The sequence below is a fragment of the Chlorocebus sabaeus genome, chromosome 14, assembly GCF_047675955.1.
Source record: "Chlorocebus sabaeus isolate Y175 chromosome 14, mChlSab1.0.hap1, whole genome shotgun sequence".
In the NCBI taxonomy this organism is placed as follows: Eukaryota; Metazoa; Chordata; class Mammalia; order Primates; family Cercopithecidae; genus Chlorocebus; species Chlorocebus sabaeus.
The window spans coordinates 24,834,156-24,856,230 of NC_132917.1; the positions used below are offsets into that span (position 1 = coordinate 24,834,156).

A 22,075-nucleotide genomic window follows, 5' to 3' on the forward strand; every position below is an offset into this window, starting at 1 on the left:
ACCAGCAAGTGTGAGGCAGTGCCTTCATCCAGGGAAACTTGGGAAGCAGGGTTTGGTAAAGAGAGAGTGCCCATCTACCATGCTTAGTAGTTTGGAATTGACAGAAATTGGGGTGGGGGCACTGTTTTGACTCTTGAGCCTGGGACTGTGGCGGGGGGGAAAGCAAGATTTTGTATACACTAATACGAAGAATTCATATATGATGGGCTGGGGAGAGGGCTGGAGACTAGGAGACCGGTTGGTTAGGAAGCTGTTATCAGAGAGGCCTGGGGGAAGTACTAAGGATGAGGAGAAGGGTTGGAGCTGAAGTATGTGGGGAGGGAGGAGCTTGGGCATAGCAGGAGAGATCAGAGGGCCTCAATCAGGGCTTAAGCCCTAGGGGCTGGAAGAAGCAACTGTGTAGAGTATGTTGTATTAAAACAGACGTGTGTCTCCATGAGTGTGAGAGAGACTGTATGTTTGAGCGTATCTGTGAGTAGCCTGGGAGTGCAAATTGGAACTGATACCAACTCTCAGCTCTCACACTTAGCTTCTGTGATGAAAAGATTATGTCCATTTTCTCCTTTAATCTTCACAATAACCCTCATACTGGGAAGGGAGGGATAGATGACAGAACTAAATTTTGGAGAAGTTCAGAGACTTGCCTAAGGTCCTATGGATTGCCAGGAGCAGTCAGGACTCAGTTCCCCGGAGACATTACCAAGACTTCTCACATGACAGTCCAGAGCCCTCCCAGGCGTGGGTAGGCCTCAACCTGTACAACTGGCTTTTGGAGGTGGACAGGAGCCGGGGAGCCCCTGAGCACCTGGGGTCACTCTTGCAGGAATCCTGCCTTTGCACGTGTGCTAGCTGAGCAGTCTCCCACTCAGTGGAGTGTGTGGAAAATACGGCCATCCTAGAGGTGTTGGAGCCACCCTGAGCCTTCACCCAAACTATCTGATCCCTTGAAGATCCATTTGGGGGTAGGGGGAGGAAGCACATTTTCCTTACATGCTCACTACGTCCCGGGAAATAGCCTACCGCATGGAAACGACAGTGCTCCTCCGATCCATGCAGCTGTTATTTGACGGCTACGTATTTTTATTTCATTCACACAGTTTACATTCAAAGTCAGAGGCGGATGTGAAATTTGAAAGGTTTTATTTCCTGACTACAGACAGATTTAAGAGGCTGAATATCTGCCGCGACCACCGCCCCCAGGCTGGGAGGCAGCAGGGCAGGGGAGAGCAAGGGGCTTTGGGGTCGACCTCCCTGGGGAGGGTAGCCCCAGGTCCCCGCTGTGCCCTCACTGGCCCTTCTTGTAGGCGTTCTTGATGATGGCGTTTTTGAACAGTGTCACCAGGGGAGTCTGGCTCTTCTCGGAGGTCATGAAGCCGCCGTAGCGCTTGTCCTTGGGCGGGCTGCCCCAGCGGAAGTGCTCCATCCTGTAGGGGACCCCATCCTTCTTCTCGGCCGCCACCAGCAGGCTGTGCTCCAGGTCGGCCCGCGGCCCCGCGCCGTCGTCGGCAGGGCCGTCGGGGCCATCCCCCGCCCGGAGCCGCTGGCCGGTCAGCTCCCTCTTGAACTCCAGGGGGAAGGCCTCAGCCGACTCGTCCTCGGCGCCATTGGGGTACACCTTCACCGGGCGCCGCTTCTTGCCCACCGGCTTGCCCCAGCGGAAGTGCTCCATGGAGTAGGAGCGCTTGCCCTCGCGCGGGCCCGGCTCGGCGCCATCGCCACGGGGCTCGGGGCCGCCCTCAGGTAGCAGGCCGCGGTCTTCGCCACCCGCGACGTCCTCGCGCTTCTGCGCTGCGCCACTGCCGCTGCTACTGTTGCGGCGGCCGAATCGGTCCCAGCGGAAGTGGCCCATGACGTACTTCCGGGGGTTCTCGGTCAGAGGCTGCTCGTCACCATTGCCCGGGAACACCGGAGTCTCGGCCGAGAGGTCGGGCTTGCAGGCCCGGATGCACTCCTGGGGGAAGACGCGAGGGCATGAGGGCAGCCCGTGCCCTACACCCCGGCCCGGCCACTGCGCGCGTCACTGCGCCTAGGCCCTGGCTGCCCTCGCCACGTGCCGGGGACACAGGGCGCAATGTCGGGCGTGTCAAGCATCGAGGCTTCCCTACAGAGCAGGTCTGCCCACCTGCTTTCTTGGCACTCGTGGGCATCTAAGATCTTGCCACCGACTCTTTTGTTCCATCCCCTGCATGCTTCTGCCTGGCAACTGCAACAAACTCCCTATCCCATTCCGTGGTTTGTCTAGCCATCTAGCCATTCCTAGCTTTTGTGACTAGGACCAAAGTCTTATTGTTATATGTCTGACATAAAGGAATGGCTCCAGGAAAGGCAGACAGGTGGTAGTTATTGGCACTTAATGAATATTGAGGGCAGGGCGCAGTGGTTCATGCCTATAATCCCAACACTTTGGGAGGCCAGGGCAGGCAGATCACCTGAAGTCAGGAGTTCAAGACCAGCATGGCCAATTTATGGTGAAATACCATCTCTAGCATAAATAAATAAATAAGCTGGGTGTGGTGGCGGGCGCCTGTAATTCCAGCTATCAGGAGCCTGAGTCAGGAGAACCACTTGAATCCAGGAGGTAGAGGCTGCAGTGAGGCAAGATCACACCACTGCACTCCATACTCCAGCCTGGGGAACAGAGCAAGACTCCGTCTCATAAAAATATATATATATATATATATATATATAGAATAAATACATAGGGTTTAATTCAAGTCCAGGAGGGGAGTGGGGCTGAAATTTGGGGGATAATCTCTCCATGTGATAGAAGTCTGGCTACTAGGTCCCATATTTTAAACATATTTTAAATAATGCCCCAACCTTACCTCAGTGATGGAAAACCTACTTTATGCCCTACCCCAGCTTCATCTCTGCACTAAGCCTCCAAAACTGCACCTTGGTTCTTTCACGACTTCTAAGCTGATCTCTGAGAGATCCCCCAGTGAGCTCTGGGGCAAGCTCATTTTCCTGTAATCTCATTCTGGCTGGAGGGAGGGGTGGAAAGCTAGGGTTACTTCCATTGCACTGTCTGTGGAACCTGTGTCTCTGCTCCTTGTCCCTGGAGGACTCAATTATGGTACATATTTGCTTAGGAAAATGGCTGTGTAGGTTGCAGCCTTGAGTTTTCAGTGATAAAAAGATGAAAAGCTCACTGGCTGCTCTCTTACTTGAGAATAGCAAAGGAGAAAATAAAAGGATTCTACCCACTCTGTTGAGCTGGACATTGCCGACTCCAGGTGTTTAGAATTACAACTCTGTGGAATGTTAACAATGGAAAAAACTAACTTATACTCCCCTCCCCTGGATGGATAATGAAACAGGAGACTCAGAGAGGTGATAGGACCTGGTCAAGGTCCCACAGCTCACGACTGGGACTAGAACCCATGCATGTGTCCTGACTGTGTCCAGTGCGCCCTCCCTGGTGAGCTGTGCAGTGGGTGTCTCAAGTCAAGAGACTCTTGGGTCTTTCCGAACTGGAACTCACAGAATTCCCTGGACTCTTCGTTTCTATTTTATATTACACATGAAAATTGGTCTGTGTCTTTGAGGACCTCATTCTATCTTCACCTTAACTCAGCTTCTGCATTGACAAAATACGCAGAATGTAATTATGTACATTCCACCCTCAGCACCTGCCAGGTGATGGTAACAGGATTAAAATCCCAGTCACTGATAATAACAGTGTGGGTTTTTTGTTTGCTTGTTTTGTTTTGTTTTAAGACAAGGTCCCAGTCTGTTACCCAGACTGAAGTACGATGGCATAATCATAGTTTACTGTGACCTCAAACTCTTGGCCTCAAGTGAACCTCCCAAGTAGCCAGGACTACAGGCACATGCCACCACACCTGGCTAACGTTTTTATTTTTTGTAGAAATGGGGGTCTCACTATGTTGCCCAGGCTAGTCTTGAATCCCTGGGCTCAAGCAATCCTCCCACCTTAACATCCAAAAGTGCTGGGATTACGGCCATAAGCCATCTTGCCTGGTCTCAGTGTGCCTTTTAATCTCTGGATTTGGCATCATTACTCATTTATGCCCCCCAAAACACACACACACACACACACACACACACACACACACCCCCCACACATGCAGATACATACACCCTATGGTGACCTGGAGGGAGCTCCTATCTGACACAAAGGGCCTTCACATGCTCTGGAAAGACTGCAGAGGGACATGGGGGAAGGCCAGTCGTCCAGAAGTAGCATGAGACATTTGGCACCAATTACAGGAGAAAAAAAAAAAAAAAAAGGTCCCCTGGTTTTTCCTTCTTCCAGAGATGATTTGAAGAACTACCTAGCTGGTTTTGCAACTGGTAGTAGATAAAAGGGTAAGAAATATGGAATGAAAATGGCAAGTGATATGAGCTTCTTAAAAAGGAATAGTTTGGGAAGCTAAAGATTTAAAGTACAGAATAGATTGAGGGGGCAATTATTGTTCTTATAGCACCATCTCTAGCTTAAGGGTTTCAAGGTCTCCATAGAAGATGGGGCAGGAAGTAAGGATAACTAAGCAGAAATTGTGGACTCAACCCCTCTCCCTGAAGCTGCTTCCTTCCCTCATTCCTTCTCCCATTTCTTACTTCACTGCAAAGTTTCGCTCCTGCCCTAGGTTGAATCACGCCTATCACTGGGAATGAATTTCCCTTTCCCCACACCCCTTTCTTTTGAGCTTTCCCAGCTCCAGTCCCATCTGATGTCTAAGCCAGGATGGCAGTCATGGCCCACGTACCAGCAGGTTGCTTTCCGTGGTGAGGTCCTGACACTGGCTGCTCTCCAAGCACCAGCCACGCACTTCCATGGAGGCCTGAAGCAGCAAGGCCAGCAACAGGGCCCCCGAGCGGCTGCAGCACGATCTCGGCATCTTCCAGGCAGGCTGAGGCACTGCAGAAGCAAACAAGATTGGTGGGACCCCTGCAAGGAGCAAAACAATGTTGGCCACTCACCAGGAAGGACCTTGAGCCAACATTAACAACACACTCTCTTGTGGAGTTAAAGGCATTTTAAGGACAGGAGCAATGCTGAGAAAGGAGGTGTGTAGTAGGGTGGTGGTATAAGTTGTGGTAAGCAGGAAGAAATGGACCTGGGTAAACTGTGGCCATTTCCCTGTTGTCTTCTATTAAAACAAGACACCTAAAAAGGTTAAGGCTGGAAGCTATTTTGGGGATTGCTTGGTTCTGCCCCTCCCATGAGAGATGGGAAAATTGAAGCCCAAAGAGAGACAATTACTTTAATGTTCTTGACAAGGTAAGGCTAAGCTCCTAACAGAGAACTCTCCTATTTCACTACATGAAGCTGTAGCTCTGACATGCCAGATCTAAGGGGTGAAAGTAACTTGGGAAAAACAGAGGACCCTGAAATTCCTGCTCAAGATGGTCTTTTCCCCTTTTATTCCACCAGGATCTGATCATTCCTCTGAAACTCTATTTCCTATGAATATTGGGTTGACAGCAAAGCAAATAAAACCACTGGCCAATTTAGGCAGCATTTCAAGCAACCTGATTTAATGTCCTGCACACAAATTACTCTGGTGATCACTATTATCCAGACTCCAGTAACTTTGAAGAGCTTCATTTATAAAGCAGATCTCAGCCGGGCGCAGTGGCTCACGCCTGTAATCCCAGCACTTTGGGAGGCCGAGGCAGGCAGATCACAAGGTCAGGAGATCGAGACCACGGTGAAACCCCGTCTCTACTAAAAATACAAAAAATTAGCCGGGCGCAGTGGCGGACGCCTGTAGTCCCAGCTACTCAGGAGGCTGAGGCAGGAGAATGGCGTGAACCCAGGAGGCGGAGCTTGCAGTGAGCCGAGATCGCGCCACTGCACTCCAGGCTGGGCGACAGAGCGAGACTCCGTCTCAAAAATAAAATAAAATAAGATAAATAAAGCAGATCTCAGTTCTTTTAAATCTGGCTCATCTTCTGAATACATCACATGTCAGATGTCTTGTTCTCTAGATCTCTGAAATGTGGTCTGAAATGGCAGGATTTGAAGAGGATGCAGGTGTGGAGGGGAAAGAGACAGACCAGAAGGGAATTACCTCCTGGTGGAACAGCCACTGCAGATACTTTTGAAGAATCCAGAAAGTGCCTGTGGGCAGAAGCTGAGGTCAAGATACCAGGGGACAGTAAAGAGGGGTCATCTATGATACCTCTAGTCCCTTGCGCCCACCCCTTTCTCCAGCACTACCCTCGCACTGCCAGATTTCCCTTAACCAGGTGGACCCCCTGAAGCCATCTGGAGGACTGAGATCAGCTCACCACCAACCCGACAATCATTTTGGATTTCAGAAGATCTTCTCAGCCAGCTGCTAGAAAGAAATGTAATTAGATGAGAAAAGTGATTCACATTAAAGTGTGGATGACTAAGTGTCTTGTCACTCCTAATGAACGCTGGCATTTTAAAATAAGTTTGCCTAAAAGAAATCTCTCATTTGGGGAGGCATCGGCCAAATCATTTTTATATAGGGGAGGCTTTGGAAGTGAAAGTCCTCCGAAGTGCTCATTGTCTACTTCAGGAGGCCACTTCCTTCTCTCTGCCCCACCCTTGCCCTATTCCCCAGGCGCTGGGCCAGCGCAGGGCTCGCTTCTGAAGCGTTGCCGTAAGGCTGAGCATTTTCAGAGCAGCCATTAGATGGCGCTGGCAGCCAGTGACTGGCCCAGGGGCGCTTCTGCCAAAGGGGCAACTGAACGAGCTTTGGTCCTCTCCTGGCTCCAAGAGACAGGCTGTTCCCATTATAGCCTGCCAGTGATCCAGTTAAAGTACACAGTCCGAACTTGGTGGACCAGGCAATTAGATTAAAGCTCCAAGATGACTGTAGCACATTTAGCTCTGAAAAATGCCCAGATGTTACAGTCACAGAAAAATGGTAGTTACATGTGTCACCAAATGGAAATGTAAAGTAACATATTAGTAGAGGAAAAAAATAAAATCATACAGGTCTAATGGTTCCCTCAACTATATTTCAATTGTCGTCAAAGATAACTACTCTGGAGTGATTTCCATTTGCTAGAAGCAATGATTTCAGGCCTTCCTGGAAAGCCTCAGAGAGCATTTCCCCTCCTTATGCCTTATGGACTGTGTTGTACAATTTGGTAACATATTCACTCCCACCCTCTCAGAGCTTATATTCTGATGCTCAACCGTTAGATGGCTGCTATTGCTAAAGTTTCAGATTCCTTCCTGAAAGATGGTTTTGTGTTTGCATTGTATATTTTGCTTATGTATATGTGTATTTGCTTATGTGTATTTTCAGTTTTCTACAATGAACAAATATTACCTTTTTGTGTCATTTTTTTAAAGCAACAAATTATTGGGGAAATATAAAATGTTGTACTTTTTAAAGTAGGGCAAGTATTATAATCCAAAAATGGAAAGCTCTGGAAAAATAGAAACTTGCAATTTGCTTATCCAAAGATTAACTTTTTAGTAGAACTACACTTATTAGAACTTCATAGGTGTGAGCTCAACAAATCATTTTGTTTGTTACTCTAAAACTGCACGCCAGCCTTGCCCTTCTGTAAAGATTAGAGGAGCACAGGGGCGGAATTTTGTCCTTACACCATGGCATACATGCATCGAGTCCTAAAACAAAAGTATCAAAGGAATATTAAGTCATTAAAGTGGCCATAATCTGTGCATAACTTATAAACTGACAAAAAAAATAATCCACACACACTTTTGTTTTCCTTGGCTCCTTCCAGCCATTCTGTAAGAACCCTTCCTGCCCCATTTAAACATGAAGAATTTGGGGAATCCAAATGCCAAATGGACTGTCTCTCCTTCACTGGAAACGCCCCTTACCTGAGCCTTGATCATTCCAAATGGCTGCCTGCGCCCTGAACCCAGGGTCTGCGCCATAAACGGTCCGCCCCTGGTTCTGTTGAGGGCATCCGAAACTGGACAGTGCATTTCAGGACCTGGGACAGCTCCCGCCCGGCCACCTGTTTTTAACCCCAGCTAGGTCTTGGAGAGAAGAGACCCAACTATTCTGTATTGTAATTGACCCAGGAATTTATCATAGCACGGCCACCTCGGGTGCGCTAAGGTGGGCAGGGAAACAAGGATTCAGGGGTCTGAATCCAAAAAAATCTGGAAGGTAGGGCGTGCACTATGACTTTTATCCTTTTCTTTGCTGCCCCGTTTCCAACATTAAATTGTGAGAGCGTGTATGAAATTTGACTTTCAAGAAGTGACATCTATCCTGGAAATTGGGAGCAAGAGATACTAAAAGACCAGGCTGGCCGGGTGCGGTGGCTCACGCCTGTAATCCCAGAACTTTGGGAGGCCAAGGCGGGCGGATCACCTGAGGTCGGGAGTTTGAGACCAGCCTGACCAACATGGAGAAACTCCGTCTCTACTAAAAATACAAAAACTAGCCGGATGTGGTGGCGCATGTCTGTAATCCCAGCTACTCGGGAGGCTGAGGCAGGAGATTCGCTTGAACCCGGGAGGCGGAGGTTGCGGTGAGCGGAGATCGCCCCTTTGCTTTTCCAGCCTGGGCGACAAGAGCGAAACTCCGTCTCAAAAAAAAAAAAAAAAAAAAAAAAGGCCGGACTGTCCCAAGACCTCCTAGCAGGCGCTCGGAGCCTCCGGGGCCCTAGCAGCCTGCGATCCCGGTTTCCCCACATGAGCGCCGTGAACCCAGACCGCGACGAGCCCCTGGGGGATCGGAGGCCGCCGGCTCCCTGGAGGCAGCGCCTGCAGCTCCGCGGCGGTTCGCCCAGGGGCCAGACGTGGGCCCTCCAGCTCAGCTGCCGGCGGCTTCTCACGCCGCAGTCGGCACAGAAAGTTTGCCGATAACTCGGGACCGCGGAGAGCCAGAGGCGCTCAGGTCCGCCTTCGGAGCCGGAGCCCGCCGACTGCATCGCGAGGACGCGGACAGGGAATCCCGGGGAAAGAGCGCGGTTCCCCCCGGCTGCGCCCTTACCTGTCCCGGGAGGCTGCTCTCTGAGGGCGAGGACGCTCGGCGGCCTCTCTCGGTCGCTGCTCTTCTATCCCTCCTTCGCCATCTCTTGGTCCCGCGCTCCTCTGTCCTTATATACTTACCGAGCTCTCCTGGCGGGCGCTGGACCTTGACCTTCCCGGCAGCGCACGAGCAACAACCTGAGCCCGAGGAAGGGGGGCCGCGGGGCGTGGGAGGGGGGCTTCCAGACGGGGGACGAGCGCAGGGGAGACGCGCCCGGAAAGGGGCTGGAATTAGCACTGTCCTGCCGAAGGCGCACCTGGAGCCCGCCCTCAGGAAGAACTTAATCGTGGATGGCGCTGGGTCTCCGCTTAGGACGGGCGGGAGGCTTAGCACCCCGGTGTGGGGCAGGCCGGGCAGCCTCTGAGGTCATCGAGGCGAGGGTGAAGTTACCCGCGTGCGTGCTGGGGCTGGCATCTACCTGGTTCTCATTCGGCGGTAAATATCGCCGCAGACGGAATGTGTCCGTCCGCACTCGGGGAGGCCTCCGATTTCCCCATCGTTTGGAAACTGTGATGTGGAAGTTGTGGGGAATCATATTTTCTCTGTTCCACTTTGGGAGGGGAGGAGGGAGCAGAGGTCAGGAGCCGTCTTGGGGGTGTGAAGGTGAACTACACTGCTCCCCCGGGGCCTGCTCTCCAAGGGCCTAGTTTGGGGGAGGCTTCCTTCTGTGCTCCAAGCCTCAAGGGAAAAGTCCTGTTAACCTTAAACCATTAAATAGAGAGAGGGTGATGCTGTGAAGAGCAGCTGAAGTGCTGACAGGGCGGTCTGGGGACTCAGACAATTTTCAACATCCCCCTTGGCCCTGGAGTTCTGGCTTGGCTTTTGTTCCAAATGTCAGACCAGAGAGAAGAGGACAGCACTCAAACCAAGCCTAAGAGACTGTACCTTAACCTGGAGTAAATACACAAAACCAAATGTGCGATGTGGTGGGTGTGAGAGGGAGTATTGGGACTAAACTGTACTTCAAATGAAGACACTTGCTTAATCTGCCAAATGCCAGAACTTTCCTGATTCCCCATGAGATGCTCTTTTAGACTCCAGGACTCTCTTGTGGATTCAACTTTTCTGGTGACATTGGCTTTACATTCAGCAATCCTTTTCTTTTGTACCACAAGAGAGATCCAAGCTCCTCCACAGTAGAGAAGGCGCTTCATCACCCAGCCTTGGCCCCTTTCCAGGGCCATTTCCCAGTTCTCCACCTTGCATCCTGGCACTTCAGCATGCACAAACATTCACACTGCTAGAACGTGGCTTTCCTGGGTCTCCATTGTCCAAACTGTTTCCCCAACTAGAACATCCTTCCTCTCTCCAGCCATCCAGGAGCTTGACTGACATCAAGATGTAGCCCATCCATCGGTGCCTGTTCTCTGAAGCTCTCTTTGGCCACTTTTCCTACCAGGGGCATGAGGTATGACCTCCTCTGACGTCCACAAAAGTCCATCCCCATCTTGTCAGTGCATGTGGCTGTTTTAGTCAGATATGTATTTCTTGGAATTTGTCTATTTCATCTAAATTATTTAATTTATTGGCTTAAAATTATTTATTATATCTTTTAAGCATCTGGGATCTATAGTTTTGTCCCTTTTCATCTCTGATATTGGTTATTTGTGTGTCCTCTTTTTTCTTGACTAGTTATCTTGTTTTGTTTTTTTTTTTTGAGACAGAGTTTCACTTTTGTTGCCCAGGCGGGAGTGCAATGGCGCCATCTCGGCTCACCACAACTTCCGCCTCCCAGGTTCAAGCAATTCTCCTGCTTCAGCCTCACAAGTAGCTGGGATTACAGGCATGTGCCACCACACCCGACTAATTTTTTATATTTTTAGTAGAGATGAGGTTTCTCCATGTTGGTCATGCTGGTCTCAAACTCCCAACCTCAGGTGATCCACCTGCCTCAGCCTCCCAAAGTGCTGGGATTACAGGCATGAGCCCACCATGCCTGGACCCTTGATTAGTTTTCTTAGGGGGTTATCCACTTTATTAGTCTTTTTAATAATGCATTTTGTTCTGTTAATTTTCTGTACTATATGTACACTTTTTCATATTTCTGAAATTTTTACTCTTATTATTTCTTGCCTTCTATGTCTATGGGTTTAATTAGCTATTCTTTTGCTGTACTCATGAGTTGGAAATTAAATAAATACTTTTACTTAGATAATTGATATTGAACCATTTTTTTCCCTCTTTTTTTTTTTTTTTTTTTTTTTTTTTTTTACATTGCCTGGGCTGGTCTTCAACTCTTGGGCTCAAGTGATCCACCTGAGCCTCCCTAGTAGCTGGGACTGTAGATGCACGCCACTGTGCCCGGCTCCTTTCTTCTTTTTTTTACATATGTATTTATGGCCATATTTTCTAAGTACAGCTTTATATGCATCCCACAACTTTTGATATGTCACATTTCGATTACCATTTGTTTAAAATATCTTTTTATTTTCATTGAGATGTCTTCTTTGACCTATAGGTTATTAAAATATATTCTGCTTAACTTCTAACCCTTCCAATTCATACCACCAACTTAGAAAAAAAGAAAAAACTTCTAAACCTTGGGGATTTTCCAGTCATGTTTTTAAACTAATTTTTTGCTTAATTCCCTAGTAGTCAGAGAACATGCTCTGTTTGATTTCAGATCTTGAAAATTTTTTGAGGCTTGCTTAACAGATAAACAGAGGGTTCGTTTTGATTAGGGCTTTGTGTGCACTCCAAAAGAAGTGTCTCACTGCGCTGTATTCTGTGACTGTATATTCGCAAATATTCTATATCCTTGCTCTACTTATATCCTTGCCAACTATTTGTCATCTTATTATGTTAGTTACTGAGAAAAGCATGCTTTTGAAATCTCTCCACTATTTTTGTGGATTTTTCTATTTGGTCCTGGCATAAAAACAACACAACTCAGCCAGGCACAGTGGCTCACGCCTGTAATGCTAGCACTTTGGGAGGCCGAGGTAGGCAGATGACCTGAGGTCAGGAGTTTCAGACCAGTCTGGCCAACATGGTGAAACCCCGTCTCTACTAAAAATACAAAAGTTAGCCAGGCGTGGTGGCACGTGCCTATAGCCTTAGCTACTCCGGAAGCTGAGGCAGGAGAATTGCTTGAACCCGGGAGGCGGAGGTTGCGGTGAGCCAAGATTGTGCCACCGCACTCCAGCTCGGGTGACAAGAGCAAGACTCCGTTTCAAAAAAAAACAAAACTCTATGAATTAAATGGTGAATGTGGGTGGAGGGTAATGTAGGATTAAGGATAAAGATGGCAGAAAGGGCCAGGCGTGGTGGCTCATACCTATAATCCCAGCACTTTGGGAGGCTGATGTGAGCAGATCATGAGGTCAGGAGTTCGAGACCAGCCTGACCAACATGGTGAAACCCCATGTCTACTAAAAATACAAAAATTAGCCAGGCTGGTGGTGCGTGCCTGTAATCCCAGCAACTTGGGAGGCTGAGGCAGGAAAATCACTTCAACCTGGGAGGCGGAGGTTGCAGTGAGACAAGATTGCACCTCTGCACTCCAGCCTGGGCAACAGAGCAAGGCTCCATCTCAAAAAAGAAGAAGGAGAAGGAGAAGAAGAAAAAGAGAAAAAAAGAAATTCTGAAATCCAGCCTGGCACACGTGACCACGTGACCAGTTCCTTCAGGATGCAGTTCCACTGCCTAGAATGATTCTCCAAAGCTCTTGGTTCCATCCTCTGGGCTCTTGGTCTGTTCTCTGTGTTAGCATTCCTTTTCCATAATAGCCAAGATTTGCACCTGAGTAATTTTCTTGTTTTTTTCCTGCCTATGATATTTCAGGGGTTCAAAAGCTTCTTTTTGTTTGTCCAGCTTGACCACTGCCTGTCATATGGATTAAAGGGGACAATTCCTATAAAGCTCTTAGAGCAGGGCCTGACCCCTAGTTAGTCCTGTACAACTGCTAGCCCTTAACCTTAATACTATGGGAGTGCTGGTGAGAAGGGAGTAAGGAAGAGGAAGGAAGGAAAGAAGGAAGGAAGGAAGGAAGGAAAGAAGGAAGGAAGGAAGGAAAAAGGAAGGAAAGGAGTGAAGGAGGGAAGGAAAGAACGCAAGGCTGGAAGGAGGAAGAAAGGGAGGAAGAAGCAAGGAAGGGAGGGAAGGAAGAAATAAAGGAAGGGAGGAGGGAAGGAACGAAGGAAGCAAGGAAGATAAGAAAGGAGAGAGGGAGGGAGGGAAGAAAGGAAGGAAGGAAGAAATGAAAGAAGGAAGGAGGGAAGAAAGGAGGAAAGGAAGTAAGACAAGAGCAGACACAGGGTCTTTTGGACAGGGTAGCTGACGGGCTCGTTGGGAGACCCTGCTTGTGAGGACTCCTGGGGCGAGGGCGATTCACCTGCACCTGGCTGCGGGCATGCCAGGTGGCTGTAGACGTAGGGCTGGGGCTGCTCTCATCATCCCAGCTTTTCACCTTTGAGGTTTTAATTGGAAAAGAGATGTCACCAGCCTGTGAGTGCGTTACAAGGGCAGGTGCAGGGGAGGCTGATGACTGAGAGGACAGCAACAAGGACAGGGTGGCAGAGAGCCCAACATGGGGCAATGGGTGAGGAGGTACAAGGAGGGTGACCTTGCTGTCAGCCTCCAGGTACTGGGGCTGGTAATGGGGGACATTACACTGGGAGGAGACTTAGGGATGAAGCTGCCTCGTGTCTGTGTTTTGGGGACCTTGCTGGAGCCAGCACCAATTCATGCTTTGAGGATCTGAGCGAGGAGCCCCAGCTCCTCCCTGGCATGCCCTTCTTCACTCTCTCTCCATAGTCTCCATGGACAAGCTGGGGGCAGCTGCCATCCCTGCCTCATGGAATAACAACTGTCCCTTCTCGGAGCTCCTTAGGCTCAGCCAGGGCCTCTTCATTCCTGCTGTTGTTTCGTCCAGAGGGGCCCTTGGGGCTGCTCAGCTGGTGCCCGTTGCCTGCAAGGACACAGCTACCATTATCAGCGCCCGGTAGAGAGTTGGTGCTTGAAAAATATTTGTAGAGCGAGGGTAGAAGGGGATGAATGAGGAAGGTAGACCGTCTCCCTCTTAACCCTCAGTTTGCAGAAACTCGTAATTCTCTAAAACCCTCTTTGTCAGAGGCATTTGAACCAGAGCAACTCCATCTTGAATAGGGGCTGGGTAAAATGAGGCCGAGACCTACTTGGCTGTATTCCCAATGTTTAAGGCATTCTAAGTCACAGGATGAGATAGGAGGTCGGCACAAGATACAGGTTATAAAGAACTTGCTGATAAAACAGGTTGCAGTAAAGAAACTGGCTAAAACCCACCAAAACCAAGACGGCCACTGAGAACGACCTCTGGTCCTCCTCACTGCTACACTCCCACCAGTGCCATGACAGTTTACAGATGCCATGGCAATGTCAGGAAGTTACCCTATATGGTCTAAAAAGGGGAGGGATAAATAATCCACCCCTTGTCTAGCATACCATCAAGAAATAACCATAAAAATAGTTAACCAGGCCGGGTGTGGTGGCTCAGGCCTGTAATCCCAGCACTTTGGGAGGTCGTGGTGGGTGGATCATGAGGTCAGGAGTTCAAGACCAGCTTGGCCAAGATGGTGATACCCCATCTCTACTAAAAATACAAAAATTAGCCGGGCATGGTGGCAGACACCTGTAATCCCAGCTATTCGGGAGGCTGAGGCAGAGAATTGCTTGAGCCTGAGAGGTGGAGACTGCAGTGAGCCAAGATCGCGCCACTGCACCCCAACCTGGGCGACAGAGTGAGGCTCTGTCTCAAAAAAAATAAAAATAAAAAAAAAGTTAACCAGCAGCCCTCCAGGCTGCTCTGCCTATGGAGTAGCCATTCTTTCATTCCTTTCCTTTCCTAACGAATAAACTTGCTTTCAATTTACTCTATGGACTTGCCCAGAATTCTTTTTTGTGTGAAATCCAAGGACCCTCTCTTGGGGTCCAGATTGGGGTTCCTTTCCAGTAACATTTCCGTACTCCCTCTGTAGGACACATGAACCTGAAACAGGGAAGTGCCTCCTCTTCATTGTGTCTGAATGAGAAATAGTCCGGTATCTTCCCCTTTATGTGCACATTCAAGAAATCCTGACTACTGCTAAAATTGCACTGGGGTTCAGAAAATGATACCCCAAAATATGGAACTAAAGAAGCAGCTTCAGTTCTTTGAAGAACCTTCAAAATATTGCCCTGACCTTCCCCTCACTCCCTGTCTTTCTGATTTTTTCCAAAACACCAGAAGGTACTATCTTTGGCATTTCCATATCTGACTAAGGAAACTTCTTCCCAAAAGAAATGCAATTGTCTGAAGGCTCCCTTCATAGGAATCTCATCAAATAGCCAGGAAAGAAAGATTAACCACCTGGGAAGAGACTGGAAGTATCACCACCTCCAGACAGACTTTTCATCCACTTTTCTGAGGGCAACTCCCAGAGATAGCCTGGGGGGTTACCTGTGTAATAAGACAGGCTGCTTTCACAGTGATTTTTCTGTTTCTCACCTTCACACCAACTACCCAAAGAATAGAGAGGAACTTTGTCCCAGGCCATTGTTCCTTGGACGCATTCACTTTCCCAGAAAATCGTTTACTCAATTGCCCCTCATTTTCCCTTCCCCTATCAAGAAATACATGCAAGGCATCTAGACCTCACTGAGTTACTGGGTAATCATTCTCCCGCCATTCTGCCGTGCTATACACATGAAATTAATTTGTTTATCTTGTTCCCCTATTAATCTATTAGCAGTTGATTTTCAACAAAACTTCAGAGGCAGAGTGAAGGGAGGAAACTTTCTCTTGGCACCCACAATTGTCAATAGAAACCCTAAGTAAGAATCTCTCTGAGGGAAGCCCGATGGGGTTTGCAGGGCAGACACGGAACTGCCGCCAGAAACGGACCTGAAGCCTGAAGCACAGCAGAGGAGAGGGTTATTGGTGCCCCAGAGGGCCCGACAATTCAGGCGGATCCCACTGCCCCGCTTCATCCCTGCAACGTGTCCTCCCCAGTCTCAGCCTTTTCATTGAGCTTCTCCCATTCAGCGCTGCAGCTGGGCCACTTCACCAGCCTTCGGTTTGACCTCAAGGGCAAAGAGGAATCAATTTGTGCAGAGAACTGGAATGAAAGAGATTTCAATTGACCTTTGAATGGGGTTTTAATTTGCTTTATTCCAGCCAAAGGGGCCTTGTGAAGAGACCCTTGAGACTGCTTTTATCCACTAATGCGCGCATTAGTGCAGCAGTCTGGGCCAAGGTCTGCTTGGTCTGGGTGCCACAGAGCACAGGGGGAGGGCCAGAGTCCATGCCCCTCCCTAGAGCAGGTTTTCAGCACCCTCAGGGCCCAAAGCAGAGTCAAGAGTGGAGGAAGGGCCTGGGTAATACGGTGGAACCCCATTTCTACAAACATATATATATACAAAAAAAAAAATTAGCCAGGTGTGGTGACGCACGCCTGTAGTCCCAGCTCCTTAGGAGGCTGAGGTGGGAGGATCCCTTGAACCCAGGAGGTGGAGGCCACAGTGAGCCATGATCATGCCATTGCACTCCAATCTAGGCAACAGAGCCAAACCCTGTCTCAAAAAAAAAAAAGAGTGGAGGAAGAAGCAGTGGGAGGGGGTGAGGTGACCTGGGTTCTTCCCCAGCTCTGTGGCCAGCAGACTCAGGGACCTGGGCCAGTCACCCCCCTCACCTGCACTCCCACCCCACCTCCAGGCCTCTCAGCCTCCTCATCTGAACAATGGGGGCGGGGAGGATGTGGTCCCTTTCAGGTCTGTCATTCTATGATTTTAGGCTCAGATCTAGAGTCAAGCTCTGTGATTAAAAAACAAACAAGCAATAGTCTTCCAGAAAGTGGCCCCTATTGGTCACAGCAGAGTCCTCTGGGCTGAGGAGCTAAGCTCTGTCCCTCTATCTCTCTGGCCTTTCTTGTGTCCTGTTTCTCTCTGAGAATCTGCTCCAGTCTCCACAAGTGGGTGGGCCAGTTCTCTGCTCTGTTCACTCTGAATCCCAGAAGAAACCAATGGGGCCACTAATTACCAGCACTCCTGCTATAGGCAGCCACCCACGGGGTCCAAGTGACCTGTGGAAAGCCAGCCCTGGTCAAAGAGCCCTCTGAAGCCGCTCCTCACACAGGGCCGGTTCCGTGGGACACCCCAGTAGAGAGCCTGTAAGTTTGTATGCACAGTCCTACATCAGCAATGGCAGGTGCTCTCTTACCCTGAGCTTATTACACCTGGGTGTATTGCCATGTGGAGCCACATGTATTCTTTTAGAACCACTCCCTTATCCCAAGTCCTTTTTTCACACTGAAGGCTTGCTCCTCTGCAATCCAAGTAGACTTCCTGGAAGTGGTGTCTTTGCTGAAGATGTTGTGGACACTGTTAACAGACACACCAGCCCCTGCTAGATGACGTCCCTGCTGCCGCTCTTTCCAGACAGAGCTCAGGTGCCAGCGGCCACCACTCTGACTCAGTGGTGATCATAATGGTCCTTTTGTGGGGGACAGGCCTTTGTTAGAGCCTTGAGCATGACTGCTTCTTTTCCAGAAGAATGCAGAGTTCTCCACCCAGCAGTTGAGGTAGGGAGACTGACGTGGTGGCCAGGAAGGACGCCACTAATGCACATCCATTAGTGAGCGCATCACAGGGTGGCATTCAGAAGCTTCTGAGCAGTCCTCCTTCCTCCAGACCCAACAATGGCTGTGTGGAGGGGGCTTGAAGTGGCCTTTTTACAGGCACTCAGCTTAGTTCCCCTCTCAAGCCCCCGCCCCTGTTAGGTGCCCGTCTTCCATTTCCATGCCTGCTGCTCAAAGGAATGGAGCAGCCAGGACGGCGAATGCAAGCAGCCCACCTGCGGCCCAAAGAGCCCTCACTGTGCCCTCAGTCCCATTGCCCCAGGAGAGGGACACCAGGCTGGGCAGAGCCGGTGCACAGTGACCTGCTATGCAGCAGCTCAAAGAGCCCATGACTCTGCATGCGTCTGTGCGTGTGCACGCACGTGTATGTGTGTGTGCGTGTGTGTGTCTGATGGCAAGGGCTCAAGGACCCCTGAAATGGGTTTGAAAGGGAGTTGGTTTGTTTTTAACACACTGTCCAAAACCTTTATGTGCAGTTGAAAGTGATTCCTTTCCCAACATCCTTGTAGGCAGCTGTCCTTGGTGCCATTGAGGGGCTGGGGCTGGAGCCTTTGGCAGACTCCTTGGGGGAAACCCTTCCAGGCCAGGTCTAATCCGCCTGGAAGGCCAGTCTCTGACTTCAACATCTCATTTCAAAAAACATGTATTGGCTGGGTGTGGTGGCTCACACCTATAATCCCAAAAGTTTCGGATGCTAAGGCGGGTGGATCTCTTGAGGTCAGGAGTTCAAGACCAGCCTGTCCAACATGGCAAAACCCCGTCTCTACTAAAAATACAAAAAATTAGCAGGATATGATGGCACGTGCCTGTAATCCCAACTGCTTGGGAGGCTGAGGCAGGAGAATCTCTTGAACCCGGGAGGCGGAAGTTGCAGTGAGCTGAGATTGTGCCTCTGCACTCCATCCTGGGCAACAGAGTGAGTGAGACTCTGTCTCAAAAAACAAAACAAAAACATGTATAAATTATGTTCCTTTAATTTATCCTTTATATTATAGTTCAACCTTCAGGTCGAAGTTATTTTTCTGTGTATAATGAACACAAGAAGGTTATATTATCAATGAATTTCATTTCAAGATAATAAATAAGATCTCACTACTTACTTATTTACTCTTAAAAGGTTATTTTGCTGCCAATGGGAGTGTAAAATATTACCACTTTGGCAAAGAGTTTGGCAGTTTCTCAAAATGTTAAACATAGAGTTACCATATGACCCAGGAATTCCCTTCCTAGGTATATACTCAAACATTTTTTCACAAATTTTGATAAAATTTGTATGCTCACAGATGCATTATTCATAAGAGCCAAAAAGTGGTAGCAACCCAAATGTCTACCTACTGATGAATGGATAAATAAAAAGTGACAAATCCTTATAATGGAATATTATTTGAGAACAAAAAAATGAAATACTGGCCGGGTGTGGTGGCTCACGTCTGTAATCCCATCACTTTGGGAGGCTGAGGTGGGCAGATCACCTGAGGTCGGGAGTTCGAGACTAGCCTGACCAACATGGAGAAATCCCGTCTCTACTAAAAATACAAAATTAGCCGGGCATGGTGGCACACACCTGTAATCCCAGCTATTTGGTAGGCTGAGGCAGGAGACTCACTTGAACCCAGGAGGCAAAGGTTGCAGTGAGCCAAGATCATGCCATTGCACTCCAGCCTGGGCAACAAGAGCAAAACTCTGTTTCAAAAAAAGAAAGAAAGAAAGAAAGAAAGAAAGAAAGAAAGAAAGAAAGAAAGAAAGAAAGAAAGAAAGAAAGAAAGAAAGAAAGAAAGAAAGAAAGAAAAGAAAGAAGAGAGAGAGAGAGAGAGAGAGAGAAAGAAAGAAAGAAAGAAAGAAAGAAAGAAAGAAAGAAAGAAAGAAAGAAAGAAAGAAAGAAAGAAAGAAAGGAAGGAAGGAAGGAAGGAAGGAAGGAAGGAAGGAAGGAAGGAAGGAAGGAAGGAAGGAAATACTGATATATACTACAGCATGTATGCATATTTAAAACAACATGACGCTAATTGGAAGAAGTCAGACACTAAAGGTCACATGTTGTATGATTCCACTTATATGAAATACCCAGAATAGGCAAATCCATAGAGCCAGTGGTTGCTCGGAGTTGGGAGTGTCAATGGGAAATGGAGAGTGACTGCAAATGGATACAGTTTTCTTTTTTTTTTTTTTAAATTTCAATAGTTTTTGCTTTGTTTGTTTTTTGAGATGGAGTCTCACTCTGTCGCCCAGGCTGGAGTGCAGTGGCACGATCTCGGCTCACTGTAACCTATGCCTCCCAGGTTCAAGCAATTCTCCAGCCTCAGCCTCCTGAGTAGCTAGGATTACAGGCATGTGCCACCACACCCGGTTAATTTTTGTGTTTTTAGTAGAGATGGTGTTTCACTATGTTGGCCAGGCTGATCCTGACCACAAGTGATCCTCCTGCCTCAGCCTCCCAAAGTGCTGGGATTATAGTCGTGAGTGACTGCCCCAACCTATTTTAATAGTTTTTGAGGTACATGTGGTTTTTGGTTACATGGATGAGTTCTTCAGCAGTGAAATCTGAGTTTTTAGTGTAGCAGTCACTTAAGAAGTGCACACGGGTACAGGTGTCTTTATTGTACTGATGAAAGTGTTCTAAAATTGATGATAGTTACACAGCTTGGTAAATATACTAAAAAGCCATTTTATTGCATACTTTAAGTAGGTCAATTGAATGGGTATTAATTATATCTCAAAACTGTTATTATTATTATTATTATTATTATTATTTGAGACGGAGTTTTGCTCTTGTCATCCCAGGCTGGGGTGCAGTGGTTCAATCTTGGCTCACTGCAACCTCCGCCTCCCAGGTTCAAGCAATTCTCCTGCCTCAGCCTCTCAAGTTGCTGGGATTACAGGCACACACCACCATGCCTGGCTAATTTCTGTATTTTTAGTAGAGATGGGGTTTCACCATGTTGGTCAGGCTGGTCTCGAACTCCTGACCTCAGGTGATCTGCCCACCTCGGCCTCCCAAAGTGCGGGGATTATAGGTGTGAGCCACCATGCCTGGCCTCAAAACTGTTATTTTAAAAGTTATGATTTTGGAGGAAAATGGGTAAACAAATTGTGGTGTATTCATAGGCTGGAATACTACTCAGCAATAGAAAGGAGCTACTGATACGTGTGACACCATGAATGAATCTCAAACCATTATGTTGCATAAAAGAATCCAGACAAAAGACAACTTACCTTGTGATTCCATTTTCATGAAGTGTAAGAACAGGCAAAAGGAAGCTATTCAAATGGGGAGTGACTAGAAAAGTTCCCAGGAACTTTCTGCAGTGATGGAAATGTTCTGTATCTTGCCTGGTGGATCGACTTTCGCTGAACTGTGAAATTTGTTCACACAATGCACAGTGTGCATTATAATGTATGTTATTATACACCGGAGGAATATGTAATAAAGCTGAGAATCTCTGTTTTAGACACTTCATTCAAAAAATATAAAAACAGCTTCTCTCTTAAGAAATCAAATTCCCCTTTTGAGTAGTTGCCCTTTCCTTTTTTTTTTTTTTTTTTTTTTTTTTTTGGCTTCTTAGGGAATTTTCAAACACACAAAATATAGAGAGAACCCACATACAGTGAACCCATGTGCCCACCAGTCATCAACCTTTTGTTATTCTTGCTTTAAATATTCCCTCCAAGATTTTTTTTGAAAGTTGTAAGACAAATCCCAACCATCATGTCATCATCTCTATAAATACTTTGCATGGATTGCTGAGAGACAGAACTTTCAAAAATAACCCAAAGACTCAAGAGCAAACTCAAAGAAGTCAACAAAACCTTCATCTCATCTTACATCTTCTTTCTTCACTTACATCTGGACTGTGTTCAACTTTCTCACTTTTTTTTTTTTTTTTCAGACAAAGAGTCTTGCTCTGTCATCTGTTCTAGAGTGCGGTGGCATGATCTCAGCTCATTGCAACCTCTGCCTCTCAGGTTCAAGCGATTCTCCTGCCTCAGTCTCCCTAGTAGCTGGGACTAGAGGTAGCCACCCCTACGCCCAGCTAATTTTTGTATTTTTAGTAAATATGAGGTTTCACCATGTTGACCAGGTCACCTCGGGTGATCTGCCAACCTGGGCCTCCCAAAGTTCTGGGATTACAGGTGTGAGCCACCGCACCCAGACTTCCCGCTTGTTTTAAGTGCCCTGTTACTTTTTTTTGTTCCAATCTGGATCCAGGCAAGGTCCATATATTGCATTTGATTGATATGTTTCTGAAGTCTTTCTAGATCTGTAACAATTTCCCTTCTTTCTTTTATGTCATTTATTTTTGAGGGAGCATTTTTTTTCACATCAGCCAGGTAATATGCTGATGTGGTAGCAAGGTTTGAGGAGGCACATTTCACACCGTAGCATGAAAACTCAATCACCATGAGTGTGAACCACAGGAGGAACTGGGAGCACTATTTAATTGACCTCAGATGATATATTTTTGTTTTATGGGTGTTATTTCATAATCATAAACTTAATTCTGCAATCCAGCTAGATGT

At 47.9% G+C, this 22,075-nt stretch overlaps 1 protein-coding gene and 1 non-coding gene across 5 annotated transcripts; both read right to left on the reverse strand.

Moving 5' to 3' along the window:
• Nucleotides 1-1,123: 1,123 nt before the first annotated feature.
• Nucleotides 1,124-9,060, reverse strand: POMC (proopiomelanocortin). 4 transcript variants are annotated; one of them, XM_007971268.3, is made up of 4 exons: nt 8,931-9,045; nt 6,042-6,091; nt 4,734-4,885; nt 1,124-1,951 (listed from the first exon to the last, which is right to left on the reverse strand). In XM_007971268.3, exons 3-4 carry the CDS (start codon nt 4,863-4,865, stop codon nt 1,286-1,288), a joined length of 798 nt encoding a protein of 265 aa, XP_007969459.3. In that variant the 5' UTR covers nt 4,866-4,885; nt 6,042-6,091; nt 8,931-9,045; the 3' UTR covers nt 1,124-1,285. The 4 variants fall into 4 exon arrangements, with proteins under 4 accessions (XP_007969459.3, XP_007969460.3, XP_007969458.3 ...); XM_007971269.3 differs by having other exon boundaries at nt 4,734-4,915; XM_007971267.3 differs by lacking the exon at nt 6,042-6,091 and having other exon boundaries at nt 8,931-9,060.
• Nucleotides 9,061-21,876: 12,816 nt separating this feature from the next.
• On the reverse strand, nt 21,877-21,979 carry LOC119627467 (small nucleolar RNA U13). The gene has a single exon (XR_005243658.1). It is a non-coding gene; the product is annotated as a small nucleolar RNA U13 (small nucleolar RNA).
• Between the last annotated feature and the right edge of the window lie 96 nt (nt 21,980-22,075).

What these genes read in the sequence shown, in the direction of transcription:
- POMC (XM_007971267.3), bottom strand. Translation starts at nt 4,865, where the DNA reads ATGCCGAGATCGTGCTGCAGCCGCTCGGGGGCCCTGTTGCTGGCCTTG. An exon ending in CCACGGAAAGCAACCTGCTG is followed by an intron (nt 1,952 to 4,733) that starts GTACGTGGGCCA and finishes GTCTTCCCCCAG; the next exon opens with GAGTGCATCCGGGCCTGCAA.